Here is an 18,251-nt window from a genome sequence, read left to right as displayed (position 1 = left end):
GCTCCCGGAGAGACATTCGAGGCTTGATGATGTTTACGTGGTGACAGGTTACGTGATTTTGTGTAACCTCATTTGGGTAGGTACCACACACTAATCACATATTCTACCGGCATACAGCAATACTTAGTACTGTTGTGTTAAGGTTTGGGTTTGAGTGAGCCGGCTGATCTGATGCGGTTTGGTGGATACATGTGGCATTCATCTTCCACCATAATGTGCAACGTATTTTACGATTTTTCCTTCACCGCCGAGCGCGGGATGAATTATAAAACTTAAATAAGACGTCAGTTATATACGGCCGAGTAGATAGAGGCACTGAGTTAATGCCTTGACATGCTTTCCGAGACAAGGGAGTGTAAGTACTGTCAAGTTGTCAAACTTCGGATATAATACAGAACATTTTTGGACAAATAAAATTTTATAACTTACAAATTCACATTACTTAAAAAAAAAGTATAGTTGCAATGCCCAAAATCTATTAAGGATATACAAATATTCCTATTTCCCCCTCATTTAGAGCTTGTGTTGGAGTGGGGACGACAATTGTCCAAGGGGTCAAGATCGATCCTCCTACGTGACTACTATTAGTAATCGTTAAATTTAAATGTTTTATATAAATTTTTAATTAACCTTAACCTAATATAATAATATTATTTATTTATATTTCCACATAATACAGTGGTAGTGGTAACCTTGTTACATTACCTGGTTTCACTTGTCTGTTTTCTCTGCCCGTGTATTTTCAAATCCCTTGAGATATGTATTCGATAGTTGCATGTTTATTTGTTCATTTAAGTCCAATATTTCAACCGAAATGTACACATCGTTAACAATGCTTGTATATCTTAGGTATTTAATCATTATAGTTGCTAGATTATTGTATTTTATCGAAGGTGAGAGGTAACTATGGTACGAATATATTATATCTGGAGAATATTATGTTACAAGAAGAATACTAACTGATGTCGATGTAGATTTTATATTGACTTTTACGCTTTCGCTTGGCCACACAATCATACCTGATGGCAATTACGGATGCAGTCTAAGACAGTATACCCTTATATAGAAGATCCTATTTACTCTTGCATTAAAGATAACCAAATGTAATTTTCAGGAAACATAAGCACCGGAAGACACAAACACACCACAATTTGTCTGTACGCATGAGAAAGCAAAACGCTTCGTGCGAATGTCGATGAAGTACGGTTGTAATAGTCGGAAAATGTCGGATTTCGGGTCGAATTATCCGAGTCCCTGCATTTATATGTTTGTTGAAGAAGGTTGATGGGTATTAGGTATTAGGTAGGTATCAACCCATATTTTTCAAAAACGACTGACGCTGGGGTTTGGATAATTGGTCCAAAATGATTTTTAACAACTAGCAACATAATGAAATCAAAATTAAAATATACTTTGTTCAAGTAGGCTTTTACAAGCACTTTTGAATCGTCATTTAACAAACTGTTTTAAGTAAAGCTACCACCGGTTCGGAATGTAGATTCTGCCGAGAAGAACCGGCAAGAAACTCAAATAGTTACTCTTTTTCAACATCTAAAAATACTGTCATGTTAGTTAAATACAATTATATATGTATGTTATGTCTCCTGCCTGGAACCAATGTCAAAAAAGATGACAGTTCTGATTTCACATGGAAACCCGATGAGACCATTTGTTAATGTTTACGCTCACCTCTACAGAAAGTTATCTAAGAATATATAACGCTAAGAAAACATTTTCTATGTGTATAAGTTGATTATACAGTAGGGCATCATTGCATTAATTTTTTTGCATTAAAAGCCTGTAAACTTCTCACCACTGGGCTGAGGCCTCCTGTCCTTTTTTGAGGAGAAGGTTTGGAGCACACTCCACCACGCTGCTCCAATGTGGGTTGGTGGACACACATGTAGCAGAATTTCGTTGAAATTAGACACATGCAGGTTTCCTCATGATGTTTTCCTTGACCGCCGAGCACGAGATGAACTATAAACACAAATTAAGCACATGAAAATTCAGTGGTGCTTGCCTGGGTTTGAACCCGCATCCATCGGTTAAGATGCACGTGTTCTAACCACTGGGCCATCTCGGCTCAGTAGGCCATCATAAATAAATAGTTCCGTTCTTTAGGAGTGCAAATATTTCCATGGAATAATAAAAAATTCAGAATCTTTTTCATCTTTGAATGATAAATATAAAATAATCACTTAAACAATATAATACAATCCAGAAATATCGATTACGAGCTGATAATATAGCTGATTGTTGTTGTGGAGACTATCATAGACTATACTCTTGAACAATATACACCGGTAGCTGATTGAATTATTTGAATGCACTTTGAACGTCATCTGGGGCACAAAGGTGGGGCACGTTAGCCAAAATTTGCCGTCATAGTGTAATTCTAGTTATAGTGTATGCAAATTTCGATATTCTTGATGTTATTATGTAGTCGGTAACAATTCGACGATTTTAGTTCATTTTATAAACGTCATATCTGACAGCCGAAATATTTTCATTTTCAAAAATTCTTGACCGTACCGTTCAATCTCCATCGTGTCTTCTCCATCGCACGTGACATTGACGAAATAATCTGTGCCCTCTTGGCACAAATAAAAGCCAGAAAAAAAAAATTATAATAAAAATAATTCAATGACAATATTACTTTTTAATTAGCTCAGTAAGTTTACATTTATGAACAGGACACAATAATGGTATACAAAACATGAGGCTAACGCTTTGACGTAACACGAGTTTAAATTGTAATTAAATTGCTGCAAGACATGACCATTATTTAAACAAAGCTTCCTCTTGAATTACACGTTAATCTCAAGAATTAATGATCACAAACAATCATTAATTCATTGAGTGTAATAAAACTTCGTCTGTCATATACACAGAACAATGTTATCTGTTAACGTAAATTGATTATTATTTCACGAATATGATTATTTATTTAAATTATCCTTATGCATTTCATTACATTGGAATTGGAACGTCTTCGATATTTAAACGGTATATAACTTCTTTTCTTTCTTCCTTATATATTGTACTAGCGAACCGCCCCGGCTTCGCACGGGTGCAATGCTGATACTACATATACTACCGATTAGAACTGTCTTTACACGTTCACAGCTTTTTCAGTCAGTTCAGGGCCATATTAATCTATACTAAATGCAAAATGTATTTAAGGTACTTAATTGGAAAAGGATTAATGCTGTATTGATTAAAATCGCTTCGTAACTAAGACATTGTTCTTGTAAAAAGTGAAGGATAAAAAATCGTTATTGTGGATTTTCCCTAAGAGACTGGGACTTTTTTGTAGACCTTTTTAAGGTGTCCAATACTGTAGTACATTATTTTTATCTATCTCGCCGTGTTCAGCCAGCGTTTGCAATGTAAGCGCAAAAAATAAAGTTTATTTACGTCATCACATTAGAAATCTCTAAAATTATCATTGTTTCTCTTCTTTATTATGCATGTATTATACATATAAACCTTCCTCTTGAAACACTCTATCCATTAAAATAACCGCATCAAAATATGTTGCGTGGTTTTAAAGATCTAGGCATACATATGGACAGAAAGACAGCGGGACGCGTCTTTGTTTTATACTATATACTCGAAGTGATTTATTGACACTGTGATGTAATGTATAAAAATATCAATCAAGCACAACTGTGATTATTCACGATGGTAAGCTTTGAGTATGTATTTTACCGTCACGCAGCAATACTTATTATCGTTGTGTTCCAGTTTGAAGAGTAAGTGAGTGTGTGACTACACGCACAATCTTTTGTGCAGCATAGCATGTTAGTTGCCAAAGTTAGTGGCAGATTGACTATTTACGATGGTCTTTTGTTTACGATGGTGACCACTTAATATCAGGGGGCTCATATGCCAGTTTACCTATTTGTAATTAAAAAAATATATATGTTTGGTTAAAATTTTAAGCTATGAGATTTTAAATAAGCCCTTTTCGACGAATAAGTACAGTTTCTATATCACATGCAATTTAGAAATGTTTACTAAACGTATCGTACCTAAGCCATACCCTTTAATCAGTCCCTAAATATCAAACAGTGTAATAAGTTTAACGAAGTGTTTGTTCCAACTTGTTACACCGTTGTTGGAATAAATGTGAGGTCTGTGTATCCAACAAGAGCAGATTTGAGTCACGCCAAGCACTCTCGACTATTGCAAAGGCTAACGAACACTTGAAAATTGTTGGACGCAAAACAACCGCACCGTAACGCTTATTATTTTTGTACTAACCATATATTTCTTGATATACACGGAAAATGTATGAATAAAATCACTTTTTACGCATATATGGAAATAGTAGACTTTTTTTTTTTAGTCGAGTTATACTTGACTTGCGAAATATGATTAGGAGGATGGCAGTTGACAAACGAAAGACAAACACGTGTAATATGTTTTCCTCAAATTTTCAATAATGATAATTATTGCGGTCGAATTTTGACTAATGAAGAAACACTAGTGTTTAATTCTCTACATATTCAGTCATAATTTCACGCGACGGTATTTTTAACTTTGTGGTGGTAGGGCTTTGTGCGAGCCCGTTTGGGTATGTACCACCCACTCATCAGATATTCTAACAAACAGCAGTACTCAGTATTGTTGTGTTCCGGTTTGAAGGGTGAGTGAGCCAGTGTAACTACAAGCACAAGGGACGTAACATTAGTTCCTAAGGTTGGTGGCGCATTGGTGAGGTAAGAAATGGTTAATATTTCTTACAACGCCATTGTCTATGGGCGGTGGTGACCATTTACCATCAGGTGGCCCATTCGCTCGTCCGCCTACCGATATAATAAAAAAAAATAAAAATATTATAATGCGTATCATGCATTAGTATGACTGAAGCTCGTGTTTGCAAAATGTCTTAGTGTGTATTCGTGTTTGTTAGTGTGCGTGTAAACGACCAAGTGTAGAGACAGCAGAAAAATACAAATGAGTTTAGATTTCTAAAGCTTATTTAATTATAACGCCGGTAATTGAAAATCCACTACGATAACCGGCATTTTCATTCTTATTTAGTGGATAGATCCATATCTTTTTTATAGCTGATTGATGTATGTGATAATATTAAAATTGGTTTAATTTTTATGTTTTTTTCTGGTTTAAATTATAAAAATACATGAGGTTCCAGTTTATTCGTTTGTACTTAATGGCGCAGTGAACTGTAAAATCTCTGAGAGTTAAAATTTCTAGAATGGTTAAACTAGAGGATTTGTTTTTCAAACATAATGTTTTATTGTATTATTTCGAGCTTTCCAAACAACAAATATTTTCCGTACAAAGTTTTAGTATCCAATTCAATTAATGCATCTGTTTGTTTGTTTATAATTATCTCTCACAGTCCTAAGTCTTGTTTAGTTATTGTTTACAGTATTACTACAGAGTCCAGCGGTATAGTCCCCTTTTTATCTCGCTGGAAACATTGTTAAAACGGGAAAACGTTTCTCCCACACAAAATGGGGGGGGGGGGTATGTTGTACACGCACCGGCCCAGGATGTGTAGTACGCCCAGGATCGTTATGCCGGCGACTATATGCCGGAGTAGTGAGGTCGATAGCGCTGTACGGTGCCCCGATTTGGATAGACGCCCTCACCGCTGGCAATTGGGCCCTCTTGCAGAAGCCGCAGAGGGTCATAGCGGTGAGGTATAAGAGGGTATCGTACGGTGTCGTGGACTGCGGTGACATTTCCGCGGGTGATCAACCTTGGGAACTCGAAGCGGAGGTGCTCGCAGAGGTGTACCGGGCGGAGGCGTGGAACGACGGCGTCCGTCTAGGGTACACGGAGGTCGGGCGGATCAGGGCCATAGCCCAGCAAGCCCTGATCGTCCGATGAGAAGAGAATCTGGGGTCACCCACGGCGGGCCTGGCGACAGTGGAGGCGGTTCGTCCCCACATGAGTCGCTGGGTCAAGAGGAAACGTGGCACACTCACGTTCAGGATGACGCAGATACTTACCGGGCACGGATGTTTCGGTAAATGAGCCACTGCTGGGTTAAAGACTCCTCTCCCTTTGAGGAGAAGGTTTGGAGCATATTCCACTACGCTGTTCCAATGCGGGTTGGTGGAATACATATGTGGCAAAATTTCATTGAAATTAGACACATGCAGGTTTCCTCACTTTGTATTCCTTCACCGTCGAGCACGAGATGAATTATAAACACAAATCAAGCACATGAAAATTCAGTGGTGCTTGCCTGGGTTTGAACCCGAAATCATCAGTTAAGATGCGCGCGTTCTAACCACTTGAAGTACTTATATGATAATCCTTAAATATACTTATAAGATATGTTACCTTAATTGTATGTTATTGAACTAGCTGTGCCCCATGGTTTTCCCGCGTTAAATTAATGAAATACATACAATAAATATGTATGTAAACTTTGTAAAATGTAATAGTTAGTATGTTTTGAAAATGACAAATACACAGACAGAAATAAAAGTAATGCTTTAGTTTTGGTATTTTCAACAATCATATTAACTTAAAACAAGGAAATTATTTTGAAATCACAAACATCAATTTAAATTATTTTTTTATAAATGTAATTATAAAGCTCGATAAATAATTGAAGTGGAAATATCCAAAGCTTGGAATCTTGGCATTTGTTCGGTAGAATTATTATTATGACAGAATTAAAAATAATAACAAATAATACATTTATAAGGGGAGACACATATATTGGCAAACCTTATAAAAATTTACTATTGTTAAATCGTAAAAATAAAATCATTGAATGTTTGTACTAAATATATGTACGAACGGGCTGGTTTCTAAATCGCGCTTGCGTTTGCTTCACTCCAATGTATATAGGGTTTCGACAATAACAATATAATTGTTGCATTTTTGGAACATTGCGTTTAATTGAAATCCCACATAGAGGTAATGAGTATCAACCAGATCTAAGGAAGAGTTTATTGTAGTGTGAGTGAACATCTTTACTAATATTATAAACAGGTAATATTAGTTTGCTGTAGAGGATAAACTCTAGAAATATAGACCAATTCAAAAAAAGAATCACTGGTAGAAAGTTATGTTATTTTTAGGTACTATAGGGTAAAAGTTATATATACATATATATTATATAATTCGTTTATCTTCTAAAATACAAGCGACATCTAGATCTAGTCGTATTTATTTTTAACTCTAAGATAACTTAACTAACTTAGATACAGCATGAAGATGTTTCATGATATCTCACTAGATGGCGCTTTTATGTATTTTATACTGATTTATATAAATATCCCAAATATAATATGGCATTGAAGAAATGTGTGAATTTAAACATTCAAAATTTAAATTTTTAATAAAATAACCTTTGCGAAAAGTGTGAGTTGTCTATTTTAAGCGACTTGTATATGTGTTCCAAAAAATCTTAATTATTATAACGTAAATTGTGTATTTTTCACGGATATCGACTTTCCAATATACACCTTAAACAATTTCATAGCAATTCCGTCTGTATGATTATATATTATTTAGTAAAATATCTTGTACCTTGTGTAATTAATTACTTGTGTAATTAATTATATAGTAAAATATCTTGTACTTTTCCGGCTGCAAAGTTGAAATTCTCACTTTTTTTAATCACTCTGTTTATTGATTAAAATATTATTAAAATCCGTTGCGTAGTTTAAAAAATAATTATATGCGTGCAGACGGCGGGAAGCGACTTTATTTTATATTATGTAGAGATTCATTCTTTGGTAGAACCTACTAGTCAGCCTGGTCATGTTCATATTTATTTTCATTCGAGGTAATTTCTTTTTAGCTGTTTTAATGTTAACTGCTTCGTTAGAAAAATATGTGCTGCTAGGATATATAGTTAAATTGGTGCATTAAACGGCTTACTTAGCTTTTGTTAATTTTTCAACACAAAGCTCAATAAATACTTCATTTAAATGTAACAAAAAAGATAAAATAATTTAATATATTTAGGTTGAATTAGGTTGAATTATTCGTAAAATATAAAGTATTAAGGAAAATCATACAGCTATACATAAATATAAAACCAGTTTTGCAACTGATTCATTAAGTTTTGAGCTGTAAAGTTTGACAGTTGCTTAAGTCGATAAGATACAGGCCGGAGTGATTCCATTTATATTATTGTATTTTTTTTATCGATTCATGTCACGGTTTAGCTGATTTCAATTCAAGAGCCAGAAATATTAGTATAGGATTAGTATATTATGTTAATTCTGACCACGTTATCATTGCACCTTTTACTGTATGGAGTTTGATGGCAGCAGCTGCTTTGGGCACTTCCGGCAATTCAAGTAAGGTAATATCAAGAGCACTGCTTTTACCGAAAAACAACACTGAATTTCTGACTAATTATTCAAAATTAAAAACAACAATTTTCGGCGAAAAATCCGATGGCGTGGATCTCGATTTTAGTAGTTTCATTTTTATTAATAAAGATTTGAGTGTCTTATCATTGTTCCGAGAAACGGTGGTGACGTATTTCGGAACAACGATCAAAGTATTAGACTTTGAAGATCCAAACAAAGCTCGAATAGCAAACACATATATACAATTAAAACACACAAACACAAAAATAATTTTTAAACAGAATGATTTTAAAGATGCAACAATGATCATAAATAATGTAATATATTTTAACGGCAAATGGAAATCGACTTTTAATGCATCTCACACAAAAGAAAAGATTCATTACAAAAAAAACATATCTTATAGAGAGAAGGTGATGCGTCAAAGGTTAAACTTGCCCTATTCAAACATGGACTCTATGAACGCTAATATTTCAGAATTAGCGTTTGTTGATGATGATAAATATTGTTTACTACTGATCATACCGTACCATGACACAGATATCAAGGGAGTTTATCGTAAGTTCAATCATGTATCACTTAAAGACATATTCGGTAAACTTCAAAGTGATGTGAATAAATTCGGTTTAAGGGATATAGATTTGTCCTTGCCGAGTTTCAGAATAAAAAGCAGCGTACTTTTGAATGACCCGCTTAATTATTTTGGAATTTTCGATTCGTTTGAACCTGGATTAGATAATTTTAGGGGCATAACAAAGGAAGGAATATACATTTCATCTGTTGAACAGAGAGCCGTTATATTTTGTACAGAGTCAGGAGTTATAGCAGGTGCAGCAACAATAGGACTTGATTGTAATTATATTCCTGAGTTAGAAGCTGAACAACCTTTTATCTTCTACATAGTAGAGAAATCAACCCAAACTATATTATTTGGTGGATTTTATTCTAAAACAGGTTTGGACGATACATTGTGATCTTAATAGATTTTTTAATTTAGTGTGAATAAAACACCACTCGTTCCCAAAACAAAGACAGTTTATTAACTTGTATTCCTAGTCTTATATAATTTCCTTTGACAAAGGATAGCGTGATTCAGAAACAGGAATAAAATGAACCACGACTAGTGTTAGCTAAATGTAATTTGCAAATAAACACTTACCTGAGTCAATCGTGGTGTTATTTTTTAATTTTTATCATATCCTATGTGTAGGAAGTGACTACTATCGTTCATGGATATATATCTGCTACACGGGAAAGCTTGCAAATTAGTTACTGACATTTAAAAGATAGGCTCTCTTTTTGAAGGTTCCTAAGTCGTATCGATTCGGAAAAAAATGTTTGTATACTAATTTTATATTGCCGAGATAACCCAATGGTTAGAGCACCTGTGGTTAGAATGTAAGGAAATCTCCATGTCTAACTCAATAGATTAAATGTTGGTTATATAGAACAGTAAATTTATTTCCTAGAAACATTCAAAACTGATAAGCGTTCCATACGTACAGAGATATCAATAAATAATAGATGTCATTCTGATATAAACATTCTGTCTACTTCGGAATATGTCAAATTAGCAAAATGTGTACAAAAACTAATTATAAATAAATATACGAAATAAACATATTATTTTCCATTCGATTTAAATATTTTGAATCAAATCATTCAATCAATCAAATTAAATAATTAAGGAATCATTTATTATTATTACATTAAAAAAAGGTATTATATTCCGTGTAAATTGTTTTTATTAAATTGGCAACACTAGCATATATTACGGTTATATTTTAACGCTGCGATAAAATGTAGATATTTTTTTAAAAGAACAGTTATTATAACGTTAATGTAATATCAATCTCAAATAGATTTTGAAGAAATAATTGATTACAATTATAAGACGCTGCTTTATTTGATTGCTGACGCTTGTTGGGTTCTTTTTTTGAATGTGACAACACAACCTGAGACGAAATCAAGGTTATTATACATAGTATACGACGGAAACAGGTTATCAAGTGTCAGTGACTTTGTTTTGGTGTAAACTCATAAGGAAAATCATATAAATTATCGTGCTTTGTGATTGACGTGAATTAAATTAATAACTTTATATTATAAAGGTAAGATTTTTTTATATTTAATTTGTAAAAAGAGAATAAAATTGAGGAAATAAAAATAAAACGGTATTACTAGTTAGAGTTGAAAAAAAAAAAAACATTCTTATTTAATAAAGTAAATAGTGATCTATAATAATGACTCACTGTTCTTCTACGTCTTCTTCTTAACTTTGGAATTCATTACCTTTAGCTATATAGGCTCAATCACTAGTCGTTTTTAAAAATATGATTAAATACTTTAATTTGTCGCTTTAATATATTTAAAGTTACGTGTGTATTGTGTATTATTATACACCAAAATAAAAAAGAGTATACCCCTTCCTACATTTATTTTACGATCGGTACTCTGCCTAAAATTGTCTGTTGCAGCTCATGCAATTTTTTTTAATCCAAATGTTTAATTTAGTTTTAAGGATTTGTGTGCAAAAAAAATAAATAAAAAACTAATAAAAAAAATTATGAGCTATATTTATATATAATTTAATTTAATTGCATTTTGCAGATTCTAGAATCTTGAATATGAAACAGGAGCTGATTTATGTTTTTATAACACTTTTACTAAATGTAAATGCTGATAACGATTCAGGATGGACCTTCATCGGTAATCCGATTCTTCTCGCTCGTCCCTGCAATGGTTCAACTGATATATCAGTTACATTTGAACCAGGGGTGGCTCCAGAAGAGGAAAATTCTTACACTGTATTTATAGAAAAGAAATTTCCAAAAACTTCGAGAATAATATTGAAATTCGATGCAGATGCGAGCGTTACGTTGGTGAATATTTTATCTTATATAGTAATTTTGCTATTTATTAGAAAACGTCAAAATCATGTTTTTATTTCAACAAAGAAAAATGCCGACGAAGCCATTAAATCCATAAGATTATACTATAATACTAACAGTATCTAAAACGGGATATTTACCATGTTTTTTATTTTTATTTGGTGGAGCTCGATATTTCGACATTATCTACGAATGTCTTGTTCACGAGACTCTCGTGAACAAGACATGGTAAATATCCCGTTTTAGATACTGTTAGTAATAAAAATAACCATGTTAATTTAAAATCTTATACTATAATATACTATAATTCTTTGTATTGCTATGTATTTATTTGGTGGTAGGGCTTAATGCATGACCAACTGGGTAGGTACCATCTTAGACATATTTTCTTTTGCCAAACAGCAGTACTCAGTATTGTTGTGTTCCGGTTTGACGGTGAGTGAGCCAGTGTAACTACAGGCACAAGGAACATAATATCTTAGTACCCAAAGTTGGTGATGCGCTGGCGATGTAAGAAATGATAAATATTTCTTACCGCGCCATTGCTTATAGGAGGTTATGACAAGTAACTTTCGGGTGGCCCATCTGTACCTATATTATAAAAAATATGTGCTTCTTATTTGACGACGAGTTAGTCAGTGTTGGGAAAATAACATCTTAAAATATATAGGTAATAAGCAACACCGATGTATGAAAAAGTTTCATGCAGTGTCAGTGCCGACGTGCTTATCTGCCGTCAAACTGACACCATATATTAAAAAAATATGATGAAATATTATCGGAAATAAAGGTTATTTTTTATCCAATGTCATGCTAAGGCTTCAGGCTTTAATATTAATACTTATCAGTATAAACACAGATCAAATAGTTACAACTACTGACTGAATTTTGTTGGATTTTTCTCGATAGACAAAAACCAGAATTGTTAATAACTTTACGTGAAGGCATATTTATAATATAACGTTTCAAAAGTTTCAAAAAACAGTCACGTGTGACATTATTATAATTACTAAGACATAATATGACATACAAAAAAATGAAATTCACGCTCGTCACGTCAATATTTCTAATTTAAACTACGTAAAACTGTTAATACACAGATAGTTTTATATGAATATATATAATATCCAAAATGTACTGTTGTTGGGTATAAATATAAAGATTTTATAGTTTTTTTTTTAGTAAGGCATTGCATAAAAACGTCTACTAATTTATTAGAATAGATTGCATCACAAGAGCAAAGTCTACCGTCAACGTCTCTCTCCATTCGAAATTTAAAACTGACACAAATACCTGAAAATAATAATCCAGCCAATTATTAACATTTTTTACAGAAAGATCGGAATTTTGCAAGAATAAGCGCAAGTAAATATGAAAGCAACACATTCGATATAGTTTTTTTCAAGGAACATAACGGTATTAGTTTCATTGTCAAAGGTCTAACTCCTGGAACAGTTCCGTACTTTACAAATGTCAAAATTAATTCAAAGGAATACTGCAAAAAACCACTCGGGGTAAGTGTAAAAAGTGTATAATTCTGGAATAATGTGCCCATTACGGTAGCGTTATACAATTAAGGTCCACTAAAACTTATATTTACTTATATCTATTTAATTTTGCGCACAAGGATTTGTTTCATAACTTACCGAGATGCAAAATTGACAGTAAATAAAAAATATATCTAACGGCTGTGTATGGTGTCTCCGACAAAGAATCATAAAAGCCAGACACTAAAAGCGATTTTTTTGGTACATAAATAACTTAAAATCTCATAAATTATGACTTTTTAATTAAATATTTACTATTTTTTTATTTAAATATTATTAGGGATTTTTAGATCAGTATATATCAGGATACCAAGATCACGCTGAAAGTGCAAGTAGAGAACCAGCGACGAGCTGTGGACGACGTAAAGTAGGCCACACTGAACTGATAGTCAGTGCTGCACCAACGAAACCTGGAGATTGGCCATGGCATGTGGCTTTGTACAAACTAGAGCGCTCGTCTATAAAATACATTTGCGGTGGAACCCTCATCTCTGAGAACTTTGTATTAACAGGTACTCTTGTCGCTAGGTCTTAAATGACATGTAATATCGATTTAACAGAATGTGTGAATGACCAGAAGAGTGACATACAGACAAATCAGGTCGGGCAGATTTTTACGTATATATACGTAGATCGAAATAGTTGTGGACCGTGCTGGATCACCCCTTCCACGCTCGAGCCCCCGCGCTAATTCTATTGCGTCAGTGCGGTTTCCATATTTTTTAACACGACACGACATTGACAATGGCAGGTCCACTGACGTTCTGACCGAATTGAAATAGTGTCATATATACGCAGGTAAAGACCGGTCAGGTAAGATCAGGCACGAAGAGACGACAGTGCATCGACAATGTGCTGTGGATCGGGACAACACCCAGAAAGTCAGCAGTCAAGAGTACCTTAAAATGTATACTAAAATAACGTTACATAACGAGGAAAAATGTAATGACATGACTGTAAAGAAATTGAGAAATATTTTAATGCCTTGCGTTGAAGAAGAAAAATAAATTCAGAGTAGAAACGATAGGCTTTAATAATAGATAGAGAGAGAGAATAGACGATTTTTTTAATCATTTAAATTATTTAAGATTAAGATTAATTATTATTTCAGATTAATTATTTAATCAGTTAAGATAATAAATGAATAAAATAAGAATTCTTAATAAATTAAAAATATTATATTATAATATTTAATATTCATTCAACATTCTATTTATATTGGTGCATAATAGTTAATATTACCAAAATTTTATTTTTTTAATATTACTTTACGTGTGTTTCAACTATTTTGGACAAAAATATACGGATTCTTTTGTTTTGTGTTTAATTTCACGAATAATTTCACTATTTAACTTTTTAAACATTCGGTCTAGAAATATTAAAAAATCTCAATAATAAAAACAAACCGTTACAGTTTGAATACTTGATATAATAAATGTTGTGCAAACAATCTGTTTCTCTAAAAGTTTAACTTTAAGATTTAATAAAATACTAATGTTCGTTTGAAATCGTTACAGCTGCACATTGTACTTCTTCGAGAGGCGTAAAGCTATTACCAGAAGTATTGAGCGTCGTCCTTGGAAAATACAATTTAATCGGAGGCGATATTGGAACTCAAGAAAGAGAAGTAGGTTTATAAGGACATTTTTAAAGTATAAGATTTTAAATTAACATGGTTATTTTTATTACTAACAGTATTTAAAACGGGATATTTACCATGTTTTTAATTTTTATTTGGTGGAGCTCGATATTTCGACATTATCTACGAATGTCTTGTTCACGAGACTGACGTTTGCGGGTAGATGTTGACGGCATTAGAAGTGTCCATATCGGACTACCTCCTTTCTCGTACGTTGGCTGCGTAAACACTGGTTACCACTACCACTGTCACTTTTACCCCTACTATTTGTTTTACTTACACTCGAAACTCGATCCCGTGTTTTACAAACGAAACTCACCGTATCGATTCGCGAATTTTTTATATTATTATTCAAGGGTTTGCATAACTTTATCACTGGATTCCACACTTTTGACAGTTGAAACCCATCTTCCCTATTGAAATTACTATATTTAGTAATTTCAATGGCCTCTCGTACCAGTCGGGGTATGTAATGGCGTTCTGTCGCGAGTATCTGAGCATTATGAAACTCGATCCAATGGTTCGGTCCGGCTTCCAGAAGATGTTCCGCGATGGCTGATTTCTTGGTATCATTGTTTTTTACCGCCTTGATATGTTCGTTGATACGACAAGATACCGTACGTTTCGTCTGTCCAACATAGAATTTACCACAACTACAGTCGATTTTGTAAACTCCGGGTTTTTCCAGGGGAAAGCTATCTTTAGGTGAACGCAACATTTGCCCTATCTTCTTGAAAGGAGTGAAGATAGTCCTCACCGCATATTTGCCCAGGACTCTAGCTATCTTATCTGTCACTCCTTTAACATATGGCATAAATGCTGGTTGTCTTTCAACCCTGTACTGTCGCAGTAACTTATGATCCCGTGTAGCTGTGTTTCCACTTTATATCCATTCCGCTGTAGGACCTTTTCAACGTGTGCTAGCTCAGATTGTATGTGGTCTTCATCACAAAGGTCGTATGCGCGTTTGGTCAAAGATGTTACTACAGCGTTTAAGTGTCGAGGATGGTGGTGTGAGTTAGCACGAAGATATCGGTCGGTATGCGTTGTTTTTCTATAGACAGTGTGGCTCACAGAGCCGTCCGTACGTACTCCAATTTCAACATCAAGGAATGCTATTTTTCTGTTCTTCTCCATTTCACAGGTGAATTTAATTTTGCTGTGGATGCTGTTCAAGTGATTTAAGCAATTCGTTGCACTATCACTGTCCCCCTTTATGATGGCAAATACGTCATCTACATACCTCTTCATATTTTTAAAGTATATTGTCTAACATAATTACACATCTTATTGTACGAAATTCCTCAGTAATTTTTATAAATTAATTCTTGACAATTACTAATTAGGAGCTCAGATGACCCAGTGTCTAAAACACATACATCTTAAGACCTAATGTTGTGGATTCAACCCTGAGCAAGTACCACTGACTCCGGTATACTGTGCTTGAGCTTGATTCGTATCTACAACTTATTTTGCGCTAAGTGATGAAGGAAAACATCATGTCCATCAGCAATAGAGCTCCAAACTTTATAATTAATATAAAAGAAGCCTTGGCCCAACAGTATGAACATTTACATGCCGTTGAAACTACTATAAAATTTAACGATTATTTTCTTGATTTCTCATAATAAGGTCTATCAAATAATTCTGCACGACAAGTTTGAACACAGACATCTAGATCACGACATTGCTTTAATCAAATTGAAAACAGAAGCTGTTTTTAATGATTACGTCCAACCAGCCTGCTTATGGTACGACAAAGCTCAGGAGAAATTACCTACAAATGAAGTTTTAGGAACGGTAAATATTATTAAACTTTTAACAGGTATATAAGGTAGTTTCCCCTCCTGTCTGTTTGTCACATCCTTTACGTAAATAATCGAATACATTTTTTTGTTATTTTAGTGTTGTATATAAATAATGTTTTAATTCAGATGAGATTTACACCTTAAGATAATAATTTTCAGTTTGTATATATTTCTCAATACTGTGGCAGTATTTAGTTATATTTATTTATATATTTTTTAGTTTTGTACTTATCAGTTGGCCCTTTAGACGTCCGCCCACTAATGTTATACTTAAAATTACGTTAGTTGGTAGTAAAAACAGAAAAATCTGTCAATTCACAATTTTTTCACCAAAAAACGACAAATTCACCTAGATTTGAGTTTGTTTGTATTAGATATTTCATATATGTTTATCAAACTAATGCTAGAACGTGTGAATGTTAATACTGTATTTCGAATTTTATAGATCGTGGGATGGGGATTCGATATCAACGAGTCTTTATCACATCAGCTAAATCAAGCTTCAATGCCGATTGTATCAGAGAATACCTGCATAAAGAGTAACCCTCTCTTCTACGCAACCGTCCTCAACGAAAATAAATTCTGTGCCGGTCATAGAAACGGTAAGTCTATGTTTTCTTCTTTGTTTAAATTTTTTTATAGACACTTTTTTGTGCCTTGTCCGAAATATCGTAACCTTCTTTATGTTAATCGGAATGTAACATTGTTGGGGTTCCAATTATTCAATTTTGACTGAGAAGCAGATTGGCTCACCTATGTTGTTTGTATCCTGTACAAAATATGTATGATCCTTAACAAGCCGCTGAATGCTGTGCGCAGTATGTATGTCAGTAATATTAAAATTTTATTAAGTAACTCTTAATTGGAGCAATTTTTATATTGTAATCTTTACTAAAAAACGAGGAGGATTTTTTATACCATTATACAAAAAAATGCAGTACATTTCTAAGAAGGTAGATATTATTTTATATTAGCAATGCCAGCGGTACAGATAAGCTGCTTCCTTGCAAAATATACATATAAATATATAAGGACATAACACTGAGGAGGAAAGTACATTTAATAATTTTAACGTACAGGGAATAAACGGCCTCTGTTAACATACGGTGCTGGATTTGCCTATTGACGTGAAAAGTGTGAATATCATTTAATTATATATTTATATAGACGACCTCCGTGGTCGAGTAGTGTGTACACCGGTTTTCATGGGTACGCCACTCCGAGGTCCTGGGTTCGATTCCCGGTCGAGTCGATGTAGAAAAAAGTTCATTAGTTTTCTATGTTGTCTTGGGTCTGGGTGTATGTGGTACCGTCGTTACTTCTGATTTTCCATAACACAAGTGCTTTAGCTACTTACATTGGGATCAGAGTAATGTATGTGATGTTGTCCAATATTTATTTATTTATTTATTTATATTACAGGAACATCTGCGTGTAACGGTGATAGTGGGAGCGCTTTCCAAGTATTTGTACCAGATGTAGCAAAGGATACAAACAAAACGAACGGAGCCTGGTTCGTTCGAGGCATCGTCTCACTCACCGTGTCAAGGACCGACGTGGCGATATGCGATCCAGAATATTATGTAGTGTTTACTGACGTGGGGAAATACATTCATTGGATAAACAAGAACATGAAAAAAAATTGACAAGTGGTTATCAATGCCTAGGCGCTGGAGATGTCGTATTCATTGGCGCGTTGAGAAATATTAACCGTACCTACATCTTCGATACTCCACCAAACTCAGTGACTAAGAAATTATTTGTACCTGTTATTATTGCAGCTTACTCACGGGTAAATGAGTACTAGTCACTACGTATAGCTATTTAGTAGTAGATTTTTACTTGCACAATGCCCGACCAAATAATTATTGAACTTGCTTTGATTTTTTTTTTTTAATTAAAACGAAAAGAAACGAATGATTGTAAAACTAGTCCACGTAAGCTATAATATTGTAACATATTTTAACCGCCTTAAAGAAATTCGTCTGTGTTATCTCGTAGACGTTTTTATGTTCGTCACATAATATGATTTTGACGGTTTTTTT

At 33.8% G+C, this 18,251-nt stretch overlaps 2 protein-coding genes across 2 annotated transcripts; both read left to right on the top strand.

Moving 5' to 3' along the window:
• The first annotated feature begins 8,086 nt into the window (after positions 1–8,086).
• On the top strand, positions 8,087–9,295 carry LOC135193960 (ovalbumin-related protein X-like). The gene has a single exon (XM_064218579.1). It carries the CDS (start codon positions 8,270–8,272, stop codon positions 9,293–9,295), a length of 1,026 nt encoding a protein of 341 aa, XP_064074649.1. The 5' UTR covers positions 8,087–8,269.
• An 891-nt stretch (positions 9,296–10,186) lies between these two features.
• LOC113403172 (chymotrypsin-like elastase family member 2A) lies at positions 10,187–17,912 on the top strand. Its single transcript, XM_064218590.1, has 8 exons — positions 10,187–10,432; positions 10,932–11,203; positions 12,547–12,726; positions 13,040–13,271; positions 14,277–14,386; positions 16,031–16,198; positions 16,652–16,808; positions 17,629–17,912. The coding sequence occupies exons 2-8, from the start codon at positions 10,949–10,951 to the stop codon at positions 17,850–17,852; spliced, it is 1,326 nt and encodes a 441-aa protein (XP_064074660.1). The 5' UTR covers positions 10,187–10,432; positions 10,932–10,948; the 3' UTR covers positions 17,853–17,912.
• Positions 17,913–18,251: the final 339 nt, after the last annotated feature.

This window comes from Vanessa tameamea, chromosome 23, assembly GCF_037043105.1.
Source record: "Vanessa tameamea isolate UH-Manoa-2023 chromosome 23, ilVanTame1 primary haplotype, whole genome shotgun sequence".
NCBI lineage: Eukaryota > Metazoa > Arthropoda > Insecta > Lepidoptera > Nymphalidae > Vanessa > Vanessa tameamea.
This window is presented reverse-complemented; position numbering and strand designations above follow the sequence as displayed.

Excerpts from the sequence above, each read along its gene's own strand:
- LOC135193960 (XM_064218579.1), top strand. The coding sequence starts at position 8,270 with ATGGCAGCAGCTGCTTTGGGCACTTCCGGCAATTCAAGTAAGGTAATA.
- LOC113403172 (XM_064218590.1), top strand. The coding sequence starts at position 10,949 with ATGAAACAGGAGCTGATTTATGTTTTTATAACACTTTTACTAAATGTA. Across the intron at positions 14,387-16,030 it reads TTGGAACTCAAGAAAGAGAA|GTCTATCAAATAATTCTGCA; the intron begins GTAGGTTTATAA and ends TCTCATAATAAG. Across the intron at positions 16,199-16,651 it reads CAAATGAAGTTTTAGGAACG|ATCGTGGGATGGGGATTCGA; the intron begins GTAAATATTATT and ends CGAATTTTATAG.